Genomic DNA, 22,404 nt, shown 5'->3' with positions numbered 1-22,404 from the left:
GTTCTGATGTTTTTGTTCATTGCAAAGTGGTGAGGCTAAGGGCTCAATGTAAACACTCACTTTAATTGTTAGTTATTACCCAATCCAATAGAGATTCTCACCGAGCTACCACTGCAGTTTTTATACCCTAGTGGGTGCTTAGGTAGCAGTCACATGCATGCCATCCTGCTGACCTAGCAATCACTTCACTTTATTGGAGGACCCACGCTTGCGAATGATAAAGGCTTAGTAGAATCATCTCTGCATGCTAGGTTGTTCCAATGTTTTGTCTCCCATGGTGAAGGTATTCTTATTTGATTGATCACCTCCCACCTTTTCTTGAAGGTGCGATCACCCACTAGCATTTGTAGTTGATTGATCATCTCGATCTCGCCTTTATTCTTAAATATCAATTAACTCATTTGTACTCCCTAGTTGTTTGATTAGCTCTTCCATAGTTACAAGACTTGGACTTGGCATAGACTTAGAATTCTGACTTGGATTTGGATTCGGACTCAAACTTGGTGAATTGAAAAAACCATGAAATATAGAGTTTTTTTAAGGATTTAAAGCTTTTACTATTCACCCTTCACGAAACCAAACTTAAAGACATAATAATATAATCAAATAGAAACTATTTTGATCACATGGACAAGTATACACCAATAAAAAAGTACAAATGCAAATTTGAGTTGAAGCAAACAACATTTTTGAATATATAAATATTCTCAATTGTTTTAGATATCAAAACTCATGGATTATGAAACCCATGGCATCAAAAACAAAAATCAGAAGCTCAACTTTAGTTGAGAGGAGTTTGCACCCCTTGACTCAGCATTCATATCTCTATGGTGGATTCTATGCTCACGTTGGTTGGCTTGAGACACATATAGTGGTCCTTTAAATATTTGGCACTTTAGCAACAAATCGTTGCCACAATACATTTAGAATGAGAAAGAAAAGGAACTCGAATCCATTGTTCAACATTAAGGTAGAAAATATAAAAATGTTATATGTAAGGTAATGAACTTTTACTTGGCTGCAATGTTGTCCAAGTTGCCTTTCCTACATTTTCTATGAACAGTTCTTCTTGTGTGTTTGAAGATCTCAATCCTCGAGACAATCGTTGTTCTAAGATGAGAGTTAGTTATCATCTTCTCTATTATTGTGTAGAGCTGACTCAAAAGCTCATCATTGCGCTTAATATCCAAGTAGAATTGGAATGTTGGATTCAAGAAATAAGCATTTGCATGTAAGGGTTTGTGTGACTAATGTTGGCATCTCCAATTAGTGGGATGACGTTTCTCCTCTATCTCACGATATATGGATCTAATGGGCACTTTGACCGTATCCATGTTATCATACACAAAACCCATTGAGGGCTTCTCCCTATCAACAACATGAAGGAAATTATTTAAGGCATTGCAAACTATGGTTAAACAATAATATCAATAAGTAGACCGATAATGAATTAAATAAAAGAACATAAAATTATAAACAAATAATAGGTACCGAAATGATAAACTCATAAAATGAGCAAAATAAGAAATGAAATAAGAACTTATATCTATGATCTCCTTTTGTTCATTTAAAGGCCACTCGACCATGTCAACTTTTGTAGTGTTCTTAGCATATGAAGATTGAGATCACTCATTGACAAAAATGTGCTTTAGGGTAGCTTTAGTTGAAGCAAAGATTGCAATGTGATAAAATTTGTTGTAAAGTGGGTTATCTCAGGAGAGACAATTCCTTGTTTGTATATTGTCTCATTAAGTTGAGAACTTAGGTATGATTGTATGTGTATTTGCAAATGTTTCTATTATGCTTCACAATTGCTTTGATCTAGAAGATTTTACCAATATCCTCCAATATAAGGTCAAGGCAATGAGTGAAAGTCCATCTTTAGCAATAGAATTTGTTACCTTGTCCAAAATTATTTGCACAACATTTTCTTCACACTCCTTAACCACGGCTAGTTCTAAAACCTAACAAAAGAAATGAACAATTTTATTGTAGATCCATAGAGTTTCATGATAGGGGGATGGGTGTCGGGGACTGTGGGGATGGCGAGGGGATGGTGGTAGAGCAGCAGTGGGTGGGCAGCATTGATATACATATGGTACTTGAAAAACTAATTATAAATAGATGTATACGAATTACAATTTTGAATTTACAAATGAAACTTTGGCAAGTTAGTAAAATAGTTAAATACGACTAAACTTTGAAGTGAACATTAGCAATTTAACATTGCAAATTCAAAATTTCTATTATATTCAATGTTTCATATTGATGATTACAATGAGTACAATGATCATGTGATGTCAAGATAACAAAATGGAGTGAAGTAATCATCCCCAAACTCCTCATCACTAGAACTGTTGGACTTCTCATGGTCAAGTTCTGCCAAACTAATACCAACCAGCCCTGCCTTTGCAATTGTAGCATCCTCATCAATCAGTTCTGGCTCCTTTGGTGCTACATACCACTGTGCTACTGGACTCTCTTTGTACAAAAGTATCTTGCAGTCAATAAGACACAAAGCACTATGTACAACGACAAGCTTCTCTGCTCTCCTAGAGGTAAGTTTGTACTTCTTAAGAGAGTGGATGAAGTTATAAGTAGACCAATTCCTCTCAGCAGTTGAAGAACTAGAAATTTGAGATAGCAATCAGATAGCTAGAGTGGTAGTCAAAGAAACTGGTCCATGACAATTCCACCACAAAATGGGTCCTCTTGTGCCCTAGTTGCCATATCCATCTTGACCACCTTAGAATAACCCCTAAGAGTAGCAAATTTGTCCACTCAATACAAATGATGCTGGCCTCTACAGGATTATACATCTTTTCGATGGCCCTAAAGAACCCTTCCTTTACCTCAGCATCTTGTATGGGTGTAACTCTACGAGGCCTTTGCTTCTACAACTTGAGACTCAATGCATAGGCAACCGTGTGCAAGGGAGTGTTGAGCTTCTTCCATTTCCGATGAATGATTGGCTGAATGTGCTTATAGTAGAATGCTAATGTTGGTCAAGCATAGTACCAATACACTCATACACCTCTCCAAGGTTAAGTGCATTGGCATCCCCATATCTAATGCCCCGGGAAATTGGAGTATTGATGGAGACTATATAATGTGGGGACAATCGAGGGACACCTAGTTGTCCCTCGGACATCCTGATGTCCCTGCTGCAGCGATCATCTCAATGGTGGTGGCAATGCAATGGAGGGATGTCTACTTTGCGCCGCCACATCTTGGGGACATCCTTGTCCCAAACATGCCTAGGTTTTTTTTTTGTGGGGGGAGGGGGGGTGTGTGCCCCCGTGGTTCACTGATTTTTACTTTTCTTGAAGCATCAATGAATTTTGAAAATTTGTACCACTCGAAGAAAAAACAAGGAAACTCAACTATGTTCAATTTTCTCTATTTATCCTATCATTAGACATGATGGTTTAACGCCTCTCAATGTCACATTGCTCATTATTAGTGGTCTTCACATTTGCAACCTTTTCACACATAATTGGGTCTTTAATCTCCTCATCATTAGGGGCTTTGAACTCTGTTCCACCAACAACAATGACATCTATTAGATTTTGCCAATAAAGAGACCTAAAACATAGAAAAAGAAAATTCAAAAACTTAGAATTTGAATTAAAAAAACCCTTGAATTTTAAAATTGGAGAGAAAGAAATCAGAAGACATTTTAAAACAAAAATAAAAAGAATTTACTTGGTTACATGAAATGGAATGGAACAAGAGAATTAAAAGTCTTTGTTGCACTTCTTGCCATTTGATGCTTGCTTTTATTTTGATTGTTCTTTCAAGTGATGGTTGGGAAATTGGAGTAGTGTGAGGTACAATATATGAATGTAATTTGGAATTGCAAATTCTAGAACACACACTACCACAAGTGCTTGAAGTAAGAGAATGGAAGAATCCAAGAAGTAGAAAAGTTGAACTTGGCCTATGGCTGCCATCTTGTCTCTTTGCCTCTAAGGTCTTTTTTCTCCTCAAAAGGACTCCATTTCAGTTTTTGATGTCATGCAAAATACCAAGAGCACCTTTCCAACTTGGATTCTTTCTAATTGGGGCTCATATTATAATAATTTATAAATTTCAAGTACATTGCAGTAACAGACAAAGGTAAAATTAACTAAAATTTATTGTTTGTATTAAAAAGATAAAAAAAATCAGACAAACATTTAGGGTTTGTAGATAAGAAGAGAGAAAAACAGAAAAATCCATTATGGAACAAGAAAAAAAGAGGATAAAAAGTTGTTTCTCATTCCCTTAAATCTAAAATGGAAAAAAAATAACAAATGTAGAAGGCATAGTGTGAAGAAAGAAAGCAAAAGGAAAAGATTCAAAATACTTCTTCAAGTAAACTCCAACATTCCAAATTGATAGTAAAAACAGGAAATTTTGGATCATATATATTTAGGGAAATGTAACTTACTGACAAATTTAACTTATGAATAACAAACTATAATCAACCAGTTGGAAATAATAGTGCATTGAAATTCTGGTATTTAACATGTCACTAGGATCTTTATCCTTTAAGGATGATGCCAATAGATGAGAGCCCAGTGTATGTTCTTGGAGGTATGGGGGAAAACAGTTTAATCAAGAAAGAAAGGTTGTTGGACCATGAGTCCTTCCAGCTCACCATCAAAATCAATCCCAGTAATTTAATTGGCATTTTTCATTTGATTAGTTACATTGTTAGGAACTGAGGAAAATGAAAAGATTATGTAATGCATTGACAGAATCACCATAATGTATCTAATTTTTATGTCAAATTCCTTCCTCTTGATCCATGGTATTGCAAAAGATAGATTCAGTGTGTATATGGAAAATTTTGTCAATATATCAGATGAAATGAGTGCCCAAGGAAAACAGATATTTTCCTGTGAGTTTATTCTGATTTGGCAAATATTAAGAGATTTTCAATTATTTTTCCAAAAACTGGTGGTTATTCAGTTTATACAAATTCATTTTTGAAAGTTATTATTAATAATGATTGCCAGTTGTCAAACTAATTCGAGTATTACTAATGTCATTTTCTTTGTGAAACCATCTTATCCAGAATGTTTTGCAGTCCATATTAATATATATATATATATAATTCAATAGCTGGTTTGCTTAGCGTGGAGATTTGAAATCTTTTTCTTACTCTGATCGATGCTTTTCTGCTATATATATGGCATAATCAACATATTGACGTAGTTAATTTAGAATCAAAGCATTAGGTACGTAAATGGCATGATGTGGATTATTTTTTTCCTGGTTGCTGTGAATGATGATTTCAATCAACAGCCATAGCTTAGTCCCCGGTGAAATTGTTTCATTTGTAAATACAATACAACGCTCCAGTGCCAAAGCAGAATATTCCTAGCAAAGGCCTCTAAATCTTGGGGACACAGTGTTTGCCATTCATTTAAACTTACAAAGTGTGAAATATTAGCAAATTTTGAAAAACATATGCATCAATGAAGGGTTATAATCTAGATATTCAAGAGCCCATGAAATTTGAACCTGGATTTCTATTTGGTCATTTTATGCTTTTGCTCCGTTAGATATAAGTCCTTCAAGAGTTGAAAGTTGGAGAAAGCATGAGGGGCTTTGTGGCCATGAACATGGAGGGGGGGTAGTTGATATACTAGGGATTGTATGACCAACAATTGGTTAGAAGACAGAAGCCCATCAAGTTCATTATCCAGAACTTTGTTGGTCAGCCAAGTGGAATAAGGAGAGAAGGCTAAGATCTTTTGTACTTTTTGTAAGCTATTATTGACGTGAAACCTTATGAAGGGACTGCAAATTCATTCAGTATTTCTTCTTAAATTTGGACTAAATGTTGCATTTAGATATTTTGCATTGGACTGAACAAATAAAACATAAATATTGAACAATCAGACATCATCTAATATTGGGAATGCAGTTAGCTCAAACAATCTTGCAATTATGTGCTCATGTGAAGGGAGCCATTAGTGTGTTTATTTTGTTCCTAATGTTCTCTTTCCTGAATGCATGAGGCCAGACTCTCACTTATTTAAGGTCAAACTATCAGGGCCTAATTCTGTCAATTGTATCATGTTGCAGGTACAGGATGTAATGAAGAGGCAAGATGAGTTACCTTTATGTAAGGAGAATGATCTAATAATGGATCAACTTGTAGAATTGACTAGTAAAGGTTGTGGTTGCCTTCTTGTTGTTGATGATGAGGATCACCTTCTTGGAACTTTCACTGATGGTGATTTGCGTCGGACCCTAAAATCTGTGAGGGAAGGAGTCTTCAAGATCACTGTGGGACAGATGTGTAACAGGTATGTACAGTATTTTGTTTTCAATTTCTTGAGATACATTGGTTTGTGATTATCTGACACTTAAACTGAAATTTTTTTTTGTGGTCTGTTGCTTTTCAGAAACCCTAGATCTATTGAACCCAATGCTATGGCAGTGGAGGCCATGCAAAAGATGGAATCTCCACCTTCACCTGTACAATTTTTGCCTGTTGTGGATCATAACAACGTTGTCATAGGAATTGTCACCTTGCATGGCTTGGTCTCAGCAGGTTTATAAGTTTTCCCGGTAGAAACAGTGCAGTAGCATAATTTGATGATGGCCATTGTTTTATTCTTTACCACCTACAAGTTCTCCATTATATGGCTCTATAAAATTTTGTTCTATACCACTTATAATTTTCTCCATTGTATGATTTTTCATGGGATTTTATAACTGCAAATATCCAAATTGTTCCCATTAAAACATGTAGAGAAAATTTGGATTGCCTTCTCCATTGGATAACAAGGCATTTAATTCATTAGCCTCAATTTATATTTGATTTGTATGTCAACGATATTGTAAGAATGATATCTCTATCTTCCTTTCCTATCAGTGTTTTTGGTCACGATCTTAATGCAATGCATGAAATTTTAAAAATTAAGCTTATTAATATTTTATGAATCCGATTTGAATCCTTGAGCAAGTGGTATACTTACATTTGGGAATACATTGAAATCCAGGAAGAACTATTATCAACAAATAGATTACTGCAATCCCAAACCTCGAAAATTGTGTTTATGTATGTGTGTGAAAGTGAACATTGTAAATCAAGATGAAAAATATTCTAGGAAATTATGAATGTATTCTCTTTTTGGGCTTTTACGTAGTTGCTTAATCCACACTCTTCACAGCAGAGGTGCACTTCAGCAGCAACGTACTTAAGCAGATCCAGAGTGGCAACACAACAATTTGAGTTTGACTCAATAATTATGTAGTTGAATATTGATAAAACATCATAATTTGATACATTGCAAAAAATGCCTCGTCATTGGATGAGATACAGAGGCTTTACAATAAAGGTTCATAAGGCACAACACTTGCTAAATGTTTTGCAAATGTGGTATCAAGTTAAGTGGGCTTGATCTTGGGGGAAACTCCATGGTTAATCGTGCTTGAGTTGGAGTAGTTCTAGGATGGGTGACCTCCTGGAAAGTCTTGATGCCTTATCTTTGTGAGCATCACCTAGACGCAATAAGTGCTAAGTGGACCATTCATGCACACAAGAGATGGGTTGGTACGAACCACTACTCATGAAATGGGTTTGACTCAAATGATGCAGTTGTATTGTGATAAAACATCATAACCTCTCTTCTGTGTGTAGGTAAGAGATCAACATGGCAAGAATACATTCATGAAGAGGATAGTGCCCACTTACGTAGGAGAGGCTTAGTGCATGTACCTCGGCACATGCTTTATCTTCTTCTAGAATTAGAACACTTTTGCATGGGCAGGGCACACTTCCCAAGATGGGGTGTTGGAAGGATAAGTTTCCATCATGTTGATCCCTTGATTGTAGGCAGTTGGTTAAGGAGAGTAACTACTTGTTTGCTTTGCATGCATGCTTTTGCTTCAGAAGTAGAGATTTTAGATTAGTACCCAATTTAGAATTAGAATGTTCTAGCCTGCTTCATGTAGAAAAAAAAGATAGTTGAGTATTCCGTTAATTTCAGTTTTGAACTAGTGCCAGTGTATTAGTTTTCAGATTTGATGTGAAAACAGCTGTTGGTTTGAGAGTTAAATGCCATGTATTCATTGTTCATATTTTCAGCAGCACATGTTCGTAGATTACCATGATCAGAGAGTATTATTTTGATTGAAGTTTTTGTGATTTAAGCTACCTAGTTTTAGGATTAAATTTTTTGAGTGCAAAATCTGCTTTGTAGGGTCTGAAAATTTAATATTGTATCAGACCAGAGAATATTAAATCTTTCAAGGTTTCTGTGGTTGGAAGGGATGTTGCTTGTGAGATGGAGGGTTTTGGTGGGGAAATGCTGGGGCTTCAATGATGAAGTTGACATGTTCTTTTGAGAGGTACAAGGTCCTATGGTAGGGTGTTGGTTGTGATGCCCAAGATCTTTCAGTGATTGGACAGTTGATATATATGGCTGATTTATTTTAGTGTGTGATTGCAGAGGCTTTAGTTATTGAAGAAATTCCCTTTGGGATTTCCACCCAGGTTTTTCAAAGGAATCTTATAGGGAAGTTTCTCTTGGGAAATAAAATGCTATGGTTCTAATGCTAAAGATGTCAGCATTGGTGGTACATTTTGGTAAATGAGAATATTTTATGGAAGGAGAGATAAGTGAAAGAAGAACAAATGGGATAAGATAATGGAATACAACATTTGACATTAAGCCCACAAAGCTGATAAGAGGAAGGACATTGTGTCAGCATATAGACAATGATAAAAGGCCAGATCAGACTAAGCTTGTGGAGAATAAAAAAATGTCATGATGATTGAAGAAGAATATCCAGAGACATGGATTGAGGAAAGAATATGGTTTGTGAGAGTAGGGGAATATCCAAAAAATGTCCTATTCCAAGAGAAGGGCATACATGTTGCAAGGAGTTTATTTTGATTTAATAAGTAGCTTTTTGTTAAAAAAAGCTTTAATGGAGTTTTATTGAGATGTGTATTAGGGAGTGCCACTAAGAAATTGTTGCATGAATTCCGTTAGGGACACCAAGAGGACATTTCTCAACCTTAACAACTGTTTCAAAGATAGCCCGTGCTAGTTATTATTGGTCGGCAATGTTTTTTGATTGCCATCAATGGTTTAGAAAGTGTCTAGAATGTCAATCGTATGTTAGAAAGAGAAGGAATGCCACAATGCCTTTAAGGCCAATTGTGGTGAAAAAAACATTTGCTCAATGGCCTTTAGACTTCATTGGAATGATTAAATTAGTTTGTAGTAAGGACACAATTAGACCTTAACCATGGCAGATTACTTCAAAGGATAGATTAAGGTAATTGCACTCAATGAGGCTATTGCAGAAGAGTTGAGAGAAGAAGAGTTGTAGGTTCAACACAAGCTATTTTCTTCCTCACATGTTTTCCAGCTAGAAAATTTGGACAAAGATGTGAACCTATCAAATTTCATTAATTATCATTCACCAAGTAGGTGTGGATATTATAAAGGTATATGTTGCACCACTTCATAATTTCTAAAAGTTTACAAGAGGCATTGTTTGCTTTGAAGATTAGGAAAGCTTCCGAAAGGTGTTTGCATATTTGACGAATGAAAACATTGTAGTTATATCTTCAAAGGGAATGTAAGACAACCAATTTGGAAGAGACCCATTGGCCTTCACGGGACAAAGCAAGTTAATCATTGCCCAATACAAAAGGGATATTTTTTAAATTGGAAAACTCATGAAAATTTGTGGTGAAAAATCCTTAGATGGAATTTGAGGATATGCCCCATTCTTATTTGCAGTGATATATTATGACAAGTTAACGTTGGTAACACATTATTTGTTGTATCCACTAATTTGCTGAAAAACTTGTGCCACTAAGATATGGAGTTCTAACATTAACATATGCAGTACTATGCAAAGACACACTAGCGTGATTGTTGTGCCAAGGTATTAAATGAATTGATGACAATGCATTCTCATACTGCAATGGTCATAACAATGTACCCCCCAAGAACCGAGACAATTGCAATGTAAAACAAGGCCTCTGTTAGTGGTCACCCACCCACACTAACATGTTCATGCAGTTAGTTTAGCCCCACAATATGAAGAATGAAAACAATGCCTTCCAACAACCTATTTACTTATTAGATTTGACTCTCTTTCAACTTTAGAGACATTCTTGCAATTTTGGAATGGGTTAGAGATGTTTAAAAATTGAGGTTATTATACTGCAACCTTGCATGCATCTATAGGTTTAGACGAAATGTTCATATGTGCCACCGATTCCAAGATACGACCCATCCAAGTTAGACAATTTTTTTCACTTGGGGCTTTTAAGAGAAAGGGTTGACACAATGTAGCCCGAAACGTTCAGGGGAGTTGGGGTGCAAAACAGTTCCATGCTTAGCGTAGACATGCCCACCTAGACATGTTGTTGCTAACTATTTGAGCCCACAACACAGAACAAAAATTAGGCTACCTTGCAAATTTTCATTGCATGCATATAACAATTTTTGGGCAACAAAAGAACTTTCACCATAATCAAATGGTTTCGATTATTTAAAATCTGAGAGATTGTAGAGGGACCCTATGAGATCCTATATGTTTAGACGAAATGTTCGTATTGCCACCAACTTCTAGATACAACTCATCAAAGTTCGATTATTTTCGCACTTAGGGCTCTTAAGAGAAAGTGTCGACACATTGTAGCCTAGAACTTCCAAGAGAGCTAGGGTGTAAAATAGGACCATGCCTAGTGTAGACATGACCACCTAGATGTGTTGGCACTAATGATTCGGCCTACGATGCACAAAATGAAAATTACACTACCTTGCAACTTTTCAATTTATGCATCTAACAATTTTTGGAGCAACATAAAAACTTTTGCCACAACCAAACGGTTTCAAATCTTCAAAATCTGAGAGAGATTATTGTAGAGGGGTCCTACAAGACCCTATAGGTTTAGACTAAATATTCGTATGTGCCACCGACTCAAAGATACAATTTGTCAAAGTTTGACAATTTTTTGCACTTAGGGCTCTTTGTTCAAATAAAATGTTTCTATGTGCCACTAACTTCGAGATACAACCTGTTGTAGTTCAACAATTTTTTGCACTTAGGGCAGTTATTGGAATGAAATGGTACGGTGTGGCTTGAAATGTTTGGGTGACTTGGGAAGCAAAACAAGAACAGTCCTAGTATAACCCTGCCCACCCAAACATTTTGGTTTGACAGTTTGACCCACTGACAAACAAAACAAAAATTAGGCTACCTTGCAACTTTTCATTGAATGTACTTGACAATTTTTGCATCACCAAAAAAATTGTTTCTACGAGCTAATGGGTTCAAGTCTTCAAAATCCAAGAGAGTTTATTGTAGAGGGTCTTCATGTGACCCTATAGGTTTACAAAATGTTTGTATGTGCCATAGATTTCAAGAAACACCCCATCAAATTTTGGTCATATTTTGTACTTAGGGCACCTAAGGGAATGGGCTGGTATGGTGTGGCCTGGAATATTTGAGCGAGTTGGAGAGTAAAGCAGGTGCATGCCTAGCATAAACCCACCCACTCGGATGTGTTGGCCCATTGATGGTTTGGCCCCACAATGAAACTTATGCAAGATTGCAACTTTTCATTGAATGTGCTTAATGATTTTTGCATCACTAGAAAAATTTTTGCAATGAACAAATGGATTCGAGTCTTGAAAATCGAAGAGAGGTTATTGTAGAGGGCTTTCACATGATTGTGTATGTTCGAACAAAATGTTTATATAAGCCACATATTATGAGAAATATATTGTAGAGGTTTGGTCATGTTTTGCACTTAGGGCACTTAAAGGAATGCTCTAGTATAGTGTGACCTAGAACATTTGGGCGAGTTAGGGAGTGAAATAGGAGCATGCCTAGCATAAAAATGTCTGCTCAAACGTGTTGGCACTGACGATTTAGCACCACATTGAATATAACAAAATTTATTCAACATTGCAACTTTTTATTGAATGCACTTGACATTTTTTGCACTACTAGAAAAATTGCTACCACGAGAAATGGATTCGAGACTTGAAAATGTGATAGAGGTTATTGTAGAGGGATCTCGTGTGACCTTAAAGGTTTAGATGGAATGTTCGTATGTGCCACTCACTTTGAGATACAACTCGTCAAAGTTCAACAGTTTTTTGTACTTATGGTACGTAAAGAAAAGCGTTGACACTGTGTGGCTTGGAATGTTCTGGTGAGTTGGGGCGTGAAACAAGAAGATGCCTAAGATAAACCCACCCACCCAAATGTGTTAGAATTGACGGTTTGGATCCACTACGAGCAAAACAAAAATTAAGGCTACCTTTCAACTTTTCATTTAATGCACTTCAATTTTTGCATCATTAAAAAAATTGCTATCGCAAGTAAATGGATTCGAGTCTTCAAAATCTAAGAGAGGTTATTGTAGAGGGGTCTCACATGACCCTGTAGGTTCAGACAAAATTTTCATATGTGCCATAGATTCCAAGAAAGACCTCGTGAAAGTTTGGTAGTATTTTGCACTTAGATCACTTAAAGAAATGCGTCAGTAAGGTGTGGCCTTAAAATGTTTAGGTGAGTTAGGGAGTGAAACAAGAGCATTTCTGCCATAAATCTATCCACCCAAATGTGTTGGCACTGATGGTTTGACCCCACAACACACATAACAAAAATTAGGTTACCTCACAACTTTTCATTACATGCATCTACCACTATTTGGGGTATTAATTTTTTTTTGCCATGGCCAAATGCTTTTGAGTCTTTGAAATCTGAGAGAGGTTACTGTAGAGGAACCCTACAAGACCTAATAGGTTCAAACATAATGTTTATATGTGCCACTAACTCTGAGATACATCGTGTTAAAGTTTGGTAGTTTTTTGTAGTTAGGGCACTTAGGGAATGTGTTGGTACAATGTAGCTTGGAATGCCTAGATGAGTTGAAGAGAAAAATAGGAGCATGCCTAGCATAAACCCACCCACTTGGATGTGTTGGCATTGACAGTTTAGCCCTATGGCTACATTTTATCTAATGAACCATCTAAATTCGCTCTACTCTTTATTGTGTCAAGTATCGCCTCGTGATTAGACTCACAAACCTTCCATAGGTTGCTGTTTAATGATCTACCCCAATGTTTGATTAAATGAATGTTTGATGCCACAACAAGGTTAGAATAATGAAGAATCTTCTTGTGTCTCTCAAAGTCCTCAAACAACCACAAATCAAACTTCTTCATTGGGTACTTCTAAGCCATGTTCCAGTAACAACATTGATCATATAGGGTACTCAATGTTTTCTCCATCTATAATAGGGGCATCCTATTTTTTTTTCAACACAATGACACAAATAATAATCCATTCCTTCTTCATTTTCTTCAATTGCAATAACTGCACAAACATTCCTTACAACAAAATGTGCATTTAATGAAATGAATTTACTGAACAATTAAAATAAAATATTAATTTTATTAAATTTGCATGTGGATAATTTGCCTAGTCGGACTAGATCTAATATGTGGCCAAAGTCAATTGATGCTTCCATCTTTGTGAGTTGTAGTGTTGTCAGGAGATGATACATCTCAAGTAGACTCAAACGTCTTGTACACCATTTGTCCACCCAATCTTTTGACTCACACTCATTCCAGGCTTGATCTATACATGAAGAAAAAAAGCATAACATCTATCACTTATAGATACCCCATGAACCTACATTAGAGCTTCTAAAAGAGTGTAACTCACTCCATCTTATCAATATACAACAATCCTCATATTTTACAATGTTTGTATCATCTACCAACTAAAAAATATATGAATTGAAGACTTAGCTTCATTATTTGGACCTATTGTAGCATCACAGCAGTCGCCAATAGATTTCACATCTGCCAACTTTTCATTGTCTTTGTACTTTAACTCTTATGGTGCTAAGGCTCTTTTAATACATGCTTTTGCACCATCATGCTCCCCCTTTCCATGCCCGACCTCAGAGATTCCACATATGTCTAACACTAGTGATATTATGCATCTTGCTCAAATAATAAAACATCTAGGACTTCTTGAATTTTGATGCACAATTATCTGATGATATGATATGCTCACAAAATGATATGCTCTTACTAGCCAAATCACGGTAGAACATTTGAAAGCAACCTTGCACAAACACTATAGAATGTGTGTGATCATCATTGATGTAAAAATGATACTCCCTTAATATCTTCTTGTTGTCCTCTAGACTATCACCTCTATGAATGAATGCTATATGCATAAATATAGCAACTTGTGTAGAGTTGTAATACTTTAATTGCACCTCGTTATATGGTTGTAGTGTGTAGTTCTCTACAAAGTCAACAACTGAAACAATGGTATCAAGTGGAAATATGTCCTTCATAACTTGAATTGCAAGTCCAACCATCGAGCTCTATGAGTATGCCTTGCATACCATACACTATATTCTCATGAAAAAATGCCCATAAATTAATACACGAGAATCCTTTCAGTGACTAATTTACACCTTTTTGTGTTTGTGCCATCTTTTAGATTGTAGGCCATTGTCTTATATTTGACAAATTCCACTAGTTCATCCAATTGCATGTGTATTTCCATATATTTTCAAATTGATAAATATTGCATGCCACCACAATTAACACACGTGCCATCCAAGCATAAGTTCTTGTAAAATAGTTGACCTTGCACTTTTTCACATAAAATCCTAGATATGAAACCCCTTGAAGATCTAGGTGGAGCCTTTATGTTACATTCCCACAAAATGTTGTTAGTATGCAAATCTACACATTTATATGTTTATAAACATCACAATGATCAAAAAATTCAATATGTACTCTATAGCAACAACTTGTGTGTGTTTGACTTATTTTGCCTCAAAAAAGCCTTACCATTTGAAAATATCTTTGACTAATTTTAATTTCAGGATATATCTATTGAAATTTGGCAAAAAATGTGTTCAAGTCATATTCAAAAAATGCTTCGAATGTAGATCAATGATTTGACTATTAATCCCCCTCAAAACATATATTTAATTAGGAGAGACCCTTGTGTTATTCTTCCAAAATTATTCAATTAGGGATCTCAAGGCTTCAACAATTTCTTTATCTTTCCCTGATAGACTACTGTAGAATGCTCATAATTCTTTGTCATTTGGATCCTCCACTCTTTGATGCCTTCCCATGGCTCCCATTGGTTTGATTGCTTACTATTGTTGATGTAATGACACATGTGACATTACTATCTTTCATGTGTGAGGTAGAACTCACACTCTCATATGCACTCATTAGATTCTTTACAACATATTTGTCACTTGAATCATCTGATGCTCTTAGCCCAATAATATTCATAATGGGCCTAATTTTAGATTTCTTATTATTTCTTCAAATAGTTGACATCTTCCTATCTCATTTAACATCTCAAAAAATAATCTCCATATCCTCTTAGCACATCTTTGACAAGTACGCTTTGAAATTTTATCAACCATTGGTTTCAAAATATTAGCATCAATATCAATCAAATAATTAGGCTTTCTATGCAAAAATATAGGATGTGTTCTCAAAGGCAGAGTTGCCTCAACATTATAAATGCCAACAACATTAGGGATAGATGGTGGATGAAAAAGATGACACAACTTGAAATTGAGATGCAAAAGATGGCGCACATTCAACTTGAGATGTAGAAGATGGAGTGTCTCCAAATTGAGATGTGAATATTGATGTACTTTCAACATGAGATGTCGTAGATGGTGTGCCTTCAACTTGACTTGTTGTAGATGACATGCCCTTAACTTCAGGAGTCAATTGTCTCTTTATATGATGGTTTTGCATCTATTGCCTTTGTGATGTCAATTCCACATCTCTCTTACATTACATGGATGTTTCATGTTCCTCTTGAATAGGCGTGTCTTCTTCTATAATGTTCAATATCCTTCCTTCACAAAGTTGCCTTATTCTCTCTTTTCTTTGTATTCTTGGCTTCATGCTCATCCAATGGTATATTTTTTGGTTGTTTCCTCGACATGATGATGTATTCTACATGCATGCATAAGACTTAGATTTGTTCATAACTTCAATAGGGTAGTCATAGGCTCTTTAGGACAATAATATCCTTGTTGGGACTATCATAACTTCATTAGGAAAGTCCCAATGAGTGTAGGATAATAATAACTTCATCGGGAATGTCGTAATCAAACTATGATTTTGATCGGTACGTTAGGGCTACCCTAATAAAGCTATGATTCTCGTAGGTTCATTAGGGTTTCCCTAATGAAGTGATGACTACCCTACATTCATTAGGACCACTCTAATGAATTTATGACAATAACAGCTTCATTAGGCCAGTCCCAATGAATGTAGGACAACCATATATTCATTTTGACTATCCTAATGAACCTATGATAGTCATAGCTTCATTAGGGAAGTCCCAATGAAACTATGATTGTCCTTCATTCATTGGGACTGCCTTATTGAAGTTATGATAGTCATAGGTTCATTAGGGTAGTCCTAATTTATATAGAACAATTATAGATTCATTGGGAGTGCCCTAATGAACCTACATGATAGTCATAGCTTAAAATTGAACCCAATTTTGAGTAATTATTACCATGCATTTATCACATCGAAATTTTAAGCAAGGTTGACCAAATTTAAGTAGTATTCACATTCCATTTCATTGTCATTCAAAATTGGCAATATTTGATTTGTATGACCATAAGAATCAAGGACGGTCATATAGGTTCCCTAGGAATGTCTAAAGATCTTTAGGGGACTCATATGTTCTTAGGTGTGCCAACATGAACTAATGTAGGAATGTGAGATAACAATGCAACATATGTTCACTTATGTCAACATGGACCACTCAAGGTGTGCACATATCAGTGACATATTAATGAGGAACATGCTAACATAAACATAACACCAAGCAAACAAATACAAAAAGAATAAATCAAATGAAAAGGATTGCAACTGAATTGTGACAAGGTGACAAGCACAAAATGCATAAAGACAAATAGAATGAACCTTAAAATTTGAAATTCAATATTACAAATCACAAATTATGTCATGTTCTTTGATTTTTTGCTTCAAAGTCCTAATTTTTTTGAGTATTTATGCAACTTTCTTTGAATTCAATGTTGATTTATATGTAAATCTAATATGATTAGTAAAAATTATGAGAAAAATGAATCCATATTCTCAAATTTAAACAAAAAAAATCATAATAAACATTTGAATTCTAGAAACATGAATATATTATCTCATATAATCAAATTTGATCTAAACACTTCAAATTTTTGTCTTCTATATTGTCAAATGAACAAAAAGGTGGTGGAAAGGTGATAGAATATGAAAAATATGTTTGTGCAAGATGCCAACACCATGAAAAAACATTTTTTTGTCTAATAATGTGTAGAAAACATACAAAATCAGAGAATGTGGGCTCAAATGATGGGTCACATGCCTCTTTTTATTGTACCCTAAACCCTATACCCAATATACCCTAAACTTTTTACCATCAATTTTGTGCCCTAAACCCTATACCGATACAATAAACCCTATACCCTATACCCTAAGCACTACATCCCATACCTAGATAGGGGAGAGAGGGGTAAGATAGATAGAGGGGGATAAAGAGAGGTGGGTAATTAGACATGGATGGAGAGGTAGAGAGATAGAGAGGAGAGATAAACGTAAAGAGGGGAGAGAGATACATGGTGGGATGGAGAGGTGATGATCTAGAGATTGGAGAGAGAATGAGAGAGAGTGGGGGAGGGAGGGACAGATGGGGGCAAGAAGGGATGGGGAGATAGAGAGGAAGAGAGGAAGAAATGAAGGAAGAGACCTAGAGAGTAGAGGGAGGGAGAAGATGGGAGACAAAAAGAAGAAAGAGATAGAGAGAAGAAGAGATGGAGGGAGACGTAGACATGGGGGGAGTGAGAGACCTAGGGAAAGAGGAGATAGTAGGGGGAGAGGTGAGAGACCTAGAGGGGGAAATAGAGAGATAAGATGGGGGTTTAAGGAGGGAGGGGGAGATAGAGAGGAAAACATGAAGAAAGGAAGGGGGTACCCTAGAGAGGGGAGGAAGGGAGAAGAGGAGATACAAAAGAACAAAAGAGAGAGGAGTAATGAGGGACGTAAGGAGAGGTAGACATAAAGGGAGTGAGAGCATAGAGAAGGATGAGATAGAGAGGTGATGACCTAGGGACGAGAGGGAGAGAGAAGAACCAAGAGAAAGAGAGGGCTAAGGAGGGAGGGAGGGAGAGGTAGACAAGGAGTGATTGAGAGACCTAGAGAGGGGAGAGGTAGAGCGGTGAGGGAGAGATAAGAAAATGATAGAGAAAAGTTCACAAAGAGAGAAAGAAGGGTAAGGAGGAAGGGGGAGAGGTGGAGAGGGAAGGAAAGAACTAGAGGGGAGAGATATAGAGGTGAGAGAACTAGATCTTGGGGAAAATAGGTGAGAGACCTAAGGGGAGAGATAGAGGTGAGAGAGATAGAGGGAGGAAGGGAGGGGGGCAATGAGACAAAGAGGGAGAGATAATGATGGAGAGCATGTAGAGAGAGGGAAGCTAAAAAGTAAGAGAGGGAGAGAAGAGAGAGGGAGTGAGTTAGGGATAGAGATGGGGGTAAGGAGGGAGGCAGAAATAGAGAGGGAGAGAGGAAGAAAGGGAGAAATATATCAAGAGAGGGAGGAAGGGATAATGAGAGACAAAATAGAAAGAGAGACAATTACGAAGAGATGAAGGGAGAGAGAGACCTAAGGAAAGAGGAGATAGAGAGGAAGAGAGGTGAGAGACCTAGAAGGGGAGAGAGGGGTGAGATGGGGGTTTAAGGAGGGAGGGGGATATAGAGAGGGAGAGAGGAAGAAAGGGAGAGGATTTTCCAGAGAGGGGAGGGACAAGAGGAGAGACAAAAGAACACACACACACATAGAGAAGGGACACATATGTTGTGCATGTGGAGGTAGGCATCCCACTTTGAAGATCTTGACAAGTGTCATGTAATGACAACCTATGACAAATTTTATGACATATTGGACAAGTAGTTGAAGATACCTTTTGCATGGAGAAGGTGGGTGCCCAAGTTGGGTTATGACAAGTTGTAAGAGAATCAACTAATAATAGATAGTTACAATAGATTCTCTTATTGTTGTAAGTGTTGTAAGTTATGATAGCTGTAAGATGCATAAGAGCATCTGGCATACCTCAAAATAGTAAATTTTGGGTGCCCAACTTAGGAGGTTTCAATGGGGAGTCATTTGGAGATGTACATGTGCAATTTTCATGCTTTTTGATGGTTGAAAAATAGGGCCAAATATTTTGTACGACTCCATCTTGCTTCATTTAGAAGCTTCCTCTTGAGTGGTATTTCTCTATATAAGGTAGCCTTGGAGATTAATAGTTATGTAATGTTTGTAGGTGTTAGTCCACCCATAATTTTTCCCTTTTAAATATTCAAATTCGCGGGTTGCCTTTTGTGCCTTTACTTCCGTCGAGTCGTTTGTTCTCCTCGTACTTGAACCGTTGAACTCTTTTAAAAAAAAAGTTCGAATGATTCAAGGTTCAAAGCGCGTTTTAAAAGAGAGTCGTTTTTGGTCTTTGTCATCGTGCGAACAAGTGCGCTTTTGTTTGTGGTCATTGAAGTTTTGAACTCGTTGAACCAAATTTCAAGCGGTTCAAGGTTCAAAGTTCAAAATGCCTTTTGATGAGTCGTGGCAATGTATCGTTATATGACGAGCGTGAGTCCTTATGTTTTGAGTTGATATGCGATCTTGAACCTTGAACCAAATTTCAAGCAGTTGAAAAGGTTCAAGGTTCACGTTTAATAGTCCTTTTCTTTTGTCGCTCGCTCCCGGTGTTGTTTTGTGTGCCGCCCACTCACTATTATATTTCGTAAGTGAACTTGAATCGATGAACCTTTTTGTCAAACGGTTCAAGGTTCATGGGTTCCTTTCAAAACTAACTCTAAAGCTTTTTGGTGGAAATAAAAGCGGCGGAACAAGAAGGAATATTCCCTTATTCAGCAATTTAAAATTCTAAATGTGGAAAGTAATCATGAGAACATCAAATTACTTGTGTGGAAGTGATGGATAATTAAGGTGGTGTCAATTTGTGTCATTTCATCGTTACTTCGCACGCTTGGGTAAATCATGCTGAAGCGTGTGTAGCTCTAAAGATATTTATCCGTCCGATTGAAGGAAATGTGTATGAATTTATTTCCATATTTAAGAAGGTCACAACTGCCATACTTCAGTAAATTGGAGGCGCCGAAGGTAAAACCATCTCTATTCTCTGGAAGAATTTCCAGTTTTCATGGTGTTAACAGGTAAGTTCAATTGATTTCTCCTAAGTTGTGTTTCTTTGAGTTATGAGGTTTTTATCAGTATAGAAAAGGAAAATCTCTAAATTGTTGGGGTAGGATACTGTCTTGTTGTTAAAATTTCTTGGTTAAGGGGGTAGATAGTTAACATGAGGCCAATGCTGTCGAAGCTTGGTTGAGCCTCATGTCTAGTGAGTATTTTGCCGGAATTGGAAGACACTTCCTTAGTTCATGTAGATTGAGGGGATTTCCTGGAAAGAACTAAGAACCCTCAGACCGGTTCATTAATGGAAAAGATAGTTAAGAGTGCTCTTGTGGAAGCAGTTGCATTCTCGCTTGTTGTGTCGTGCCCAGATTTAGTGTTGGCATGCATGAATAGATATGACTCTGAGAACAGATGTATCAGAACCAGTGATGGTGAGGAGCTGGTCAGTATTAATAGAGAAACTGTGATGGTAGCAATGGGTATTCCGCATAAGCATGAGTATGAGGACTGGACTATTGGGAGTTCGTATGCCAATTTCTCCGAAAAGAAGAGCAAGTACAAGAGTGTAATTGCTAGAAATTGGCTCTTGAAGATTCAGAAAGGAGGATCACGGTTACCCAAGCCCCTGACTAGAGAGCACTTCATCACAGAGGTGCGGGACATTGTTATACTTTTGAATAGAGTAAAGGGGAATTCACATTCCTTCTACTGGGAGGATTGGATGTACTTTTTCATCCAAGTGGTTCTATCCGATGACATATTTCTGGATTGGTCTCAAGTAATTGTAGAGAGACTTCACGAAGGATTGAGCAATTTTGTGGGGATGACAGGGTTTTACATGTCTTTCTACCCTTTCTACATTTTAGCTTGCACAAGGACTACCTAATGAACCCTGGATTGATGGAATGAGGATTTACAATTTTTACCCTCTGTTGACACAACAGAGACATGTTGAGCAGATTGACAAGTGGAATGGAGTCTTCGCGGGGAGACTTGCCTTTGAGCTTCAGGGTGATGCAAACAAGAGAATGTGGGTTGAAGCTATGGAATTTGTGAGTATATATGGAAGTTTCTTTATCCAATTTCCTTGGTTTACTTACATAAGGGTAGGTGGCTTTGAAGGCAAACCATTCAAACTACCCAAGTATGCTTTTGATAGCTACGGGCTTATAGAAGTGAGCAGGCAGTTGGCCTACATAGATAAAAGATTAGGAGCAAAGGGCGAGTCCGGGGTGGTATTACCCGTTGAACTCAGATAATACAATTGCAAGTCTGTATCAGATGCCTTGAACCTGGAATTGGAGTTCAAAAGGATGAACCTGCAACCATATGTGGCAAGGCGAAAATTTGATAGCAAGAGTTATGCAAGGGAGAACCTTAATGTAGAGAGTCATTTTTGCCATGAACCTCAGATAGAGGATTATTGGGAGAATTGCAAGGATGAGTATGAAGTGAGAAAGAGACTGTGGTCTAGATTCACTTTGCAACAGATAACTACCATGAGGCTCCCAATTAATATATCTGGTGTATCAGAAGATACAGAGAGGGATGTTTTGGATCCTGAGTTTGATACCGAGATTGAAGGAAAACTGATTCCAAAAATTGACTGGAACAAAAAGGAAGATGACAGTATCCAAACAAGAACCTTCAATGTTGTCAAGAGAACTGAGAGATGGTTGAGGAATCAGAAGTTCAAGGAGGGACCCCACATGTCCTCACACGAATCAAGAATTGATTCACACATTGTGGTTCAATCTCTTGTTTTTGCCACTAATGAAGTTGTTGATGTTGCATGTGTTTCAAAGCCCGTTGTAGAGAAAATTCAACCTAGAAGGACGAAAAGGTTGCCATCTTCCGGTCTCACAGTTGCTTGAGTAACTCGGTCCATAATCAAAAAGAAGAGTAGGGAGCCCATCCTAAGGCAGGTTATTGTAGACTTGGACCCCAGTGAAGAGCTTAAACAAACAATGGATTCACAGGATCAAAGCAAGCCCGAGATACAAGAAATGGACACAAATAAAGAAGTGGAAATTCAACAGGATCCCATGAATACCTTGGTAATTGTTACTTCACCAGATGCACGAACCACTCTGCCACCTAAGGAACCTGCAATAGCACCAAGATGGCTGGAAG

At 37.0% G+C, this 22,404-nt stretch overlaps 1 protein-coding gene across 1 annotated transcript in view; it reads left to right on the top strand.

Moving 5' to 3' along the window:
- Window positions 1–6,868, top strand: part of LOC131046552 (probable arabinose 5-phosphate isomerase) — a 31,059-nt gene extending 24,191 nt beyond the window's left edge. The window contains exons 2-3 of the mRNA XM_057980313.2: window positions 6,079–6,302; window positions 6,402–6,868. Of these exons, the coding sequence (XP_057836296.1) occupies window positions 6,079–6,302; window positions 6,402–6,558 (381 nt within the window). The 3' untranslated portion in view covers window positions 6,559–6,868. The remainder of the gene's footprint in view (window positions 1–6,078; window positions 6,303–6,401) is intronic.
- The last annotated feature ends 15,536 nt before the right edge of the window (window positions 6,869–22,404 follow it).

Source organism: Cryptomeria japonica, chromosome 3, assembly GCF_030272615.1.
Source record: "Cryptomeria japonica chromosome 3, Sugi_1.0, whole genome shotgun sequence".
In the NCBI taxonomy this organism is placed as follows: domain Eukaryota; kingdom Viridiplantae; phylum Streptophyta; class Pinopsida; order Cupressales; family Cupressaceae; genus Cryptomeria; species Cryptomeria japonica.
Note: the sequence above shows the minus strand (reverse complement) of the source record. Positions and strands in the feature narration are given on the sequence as shown.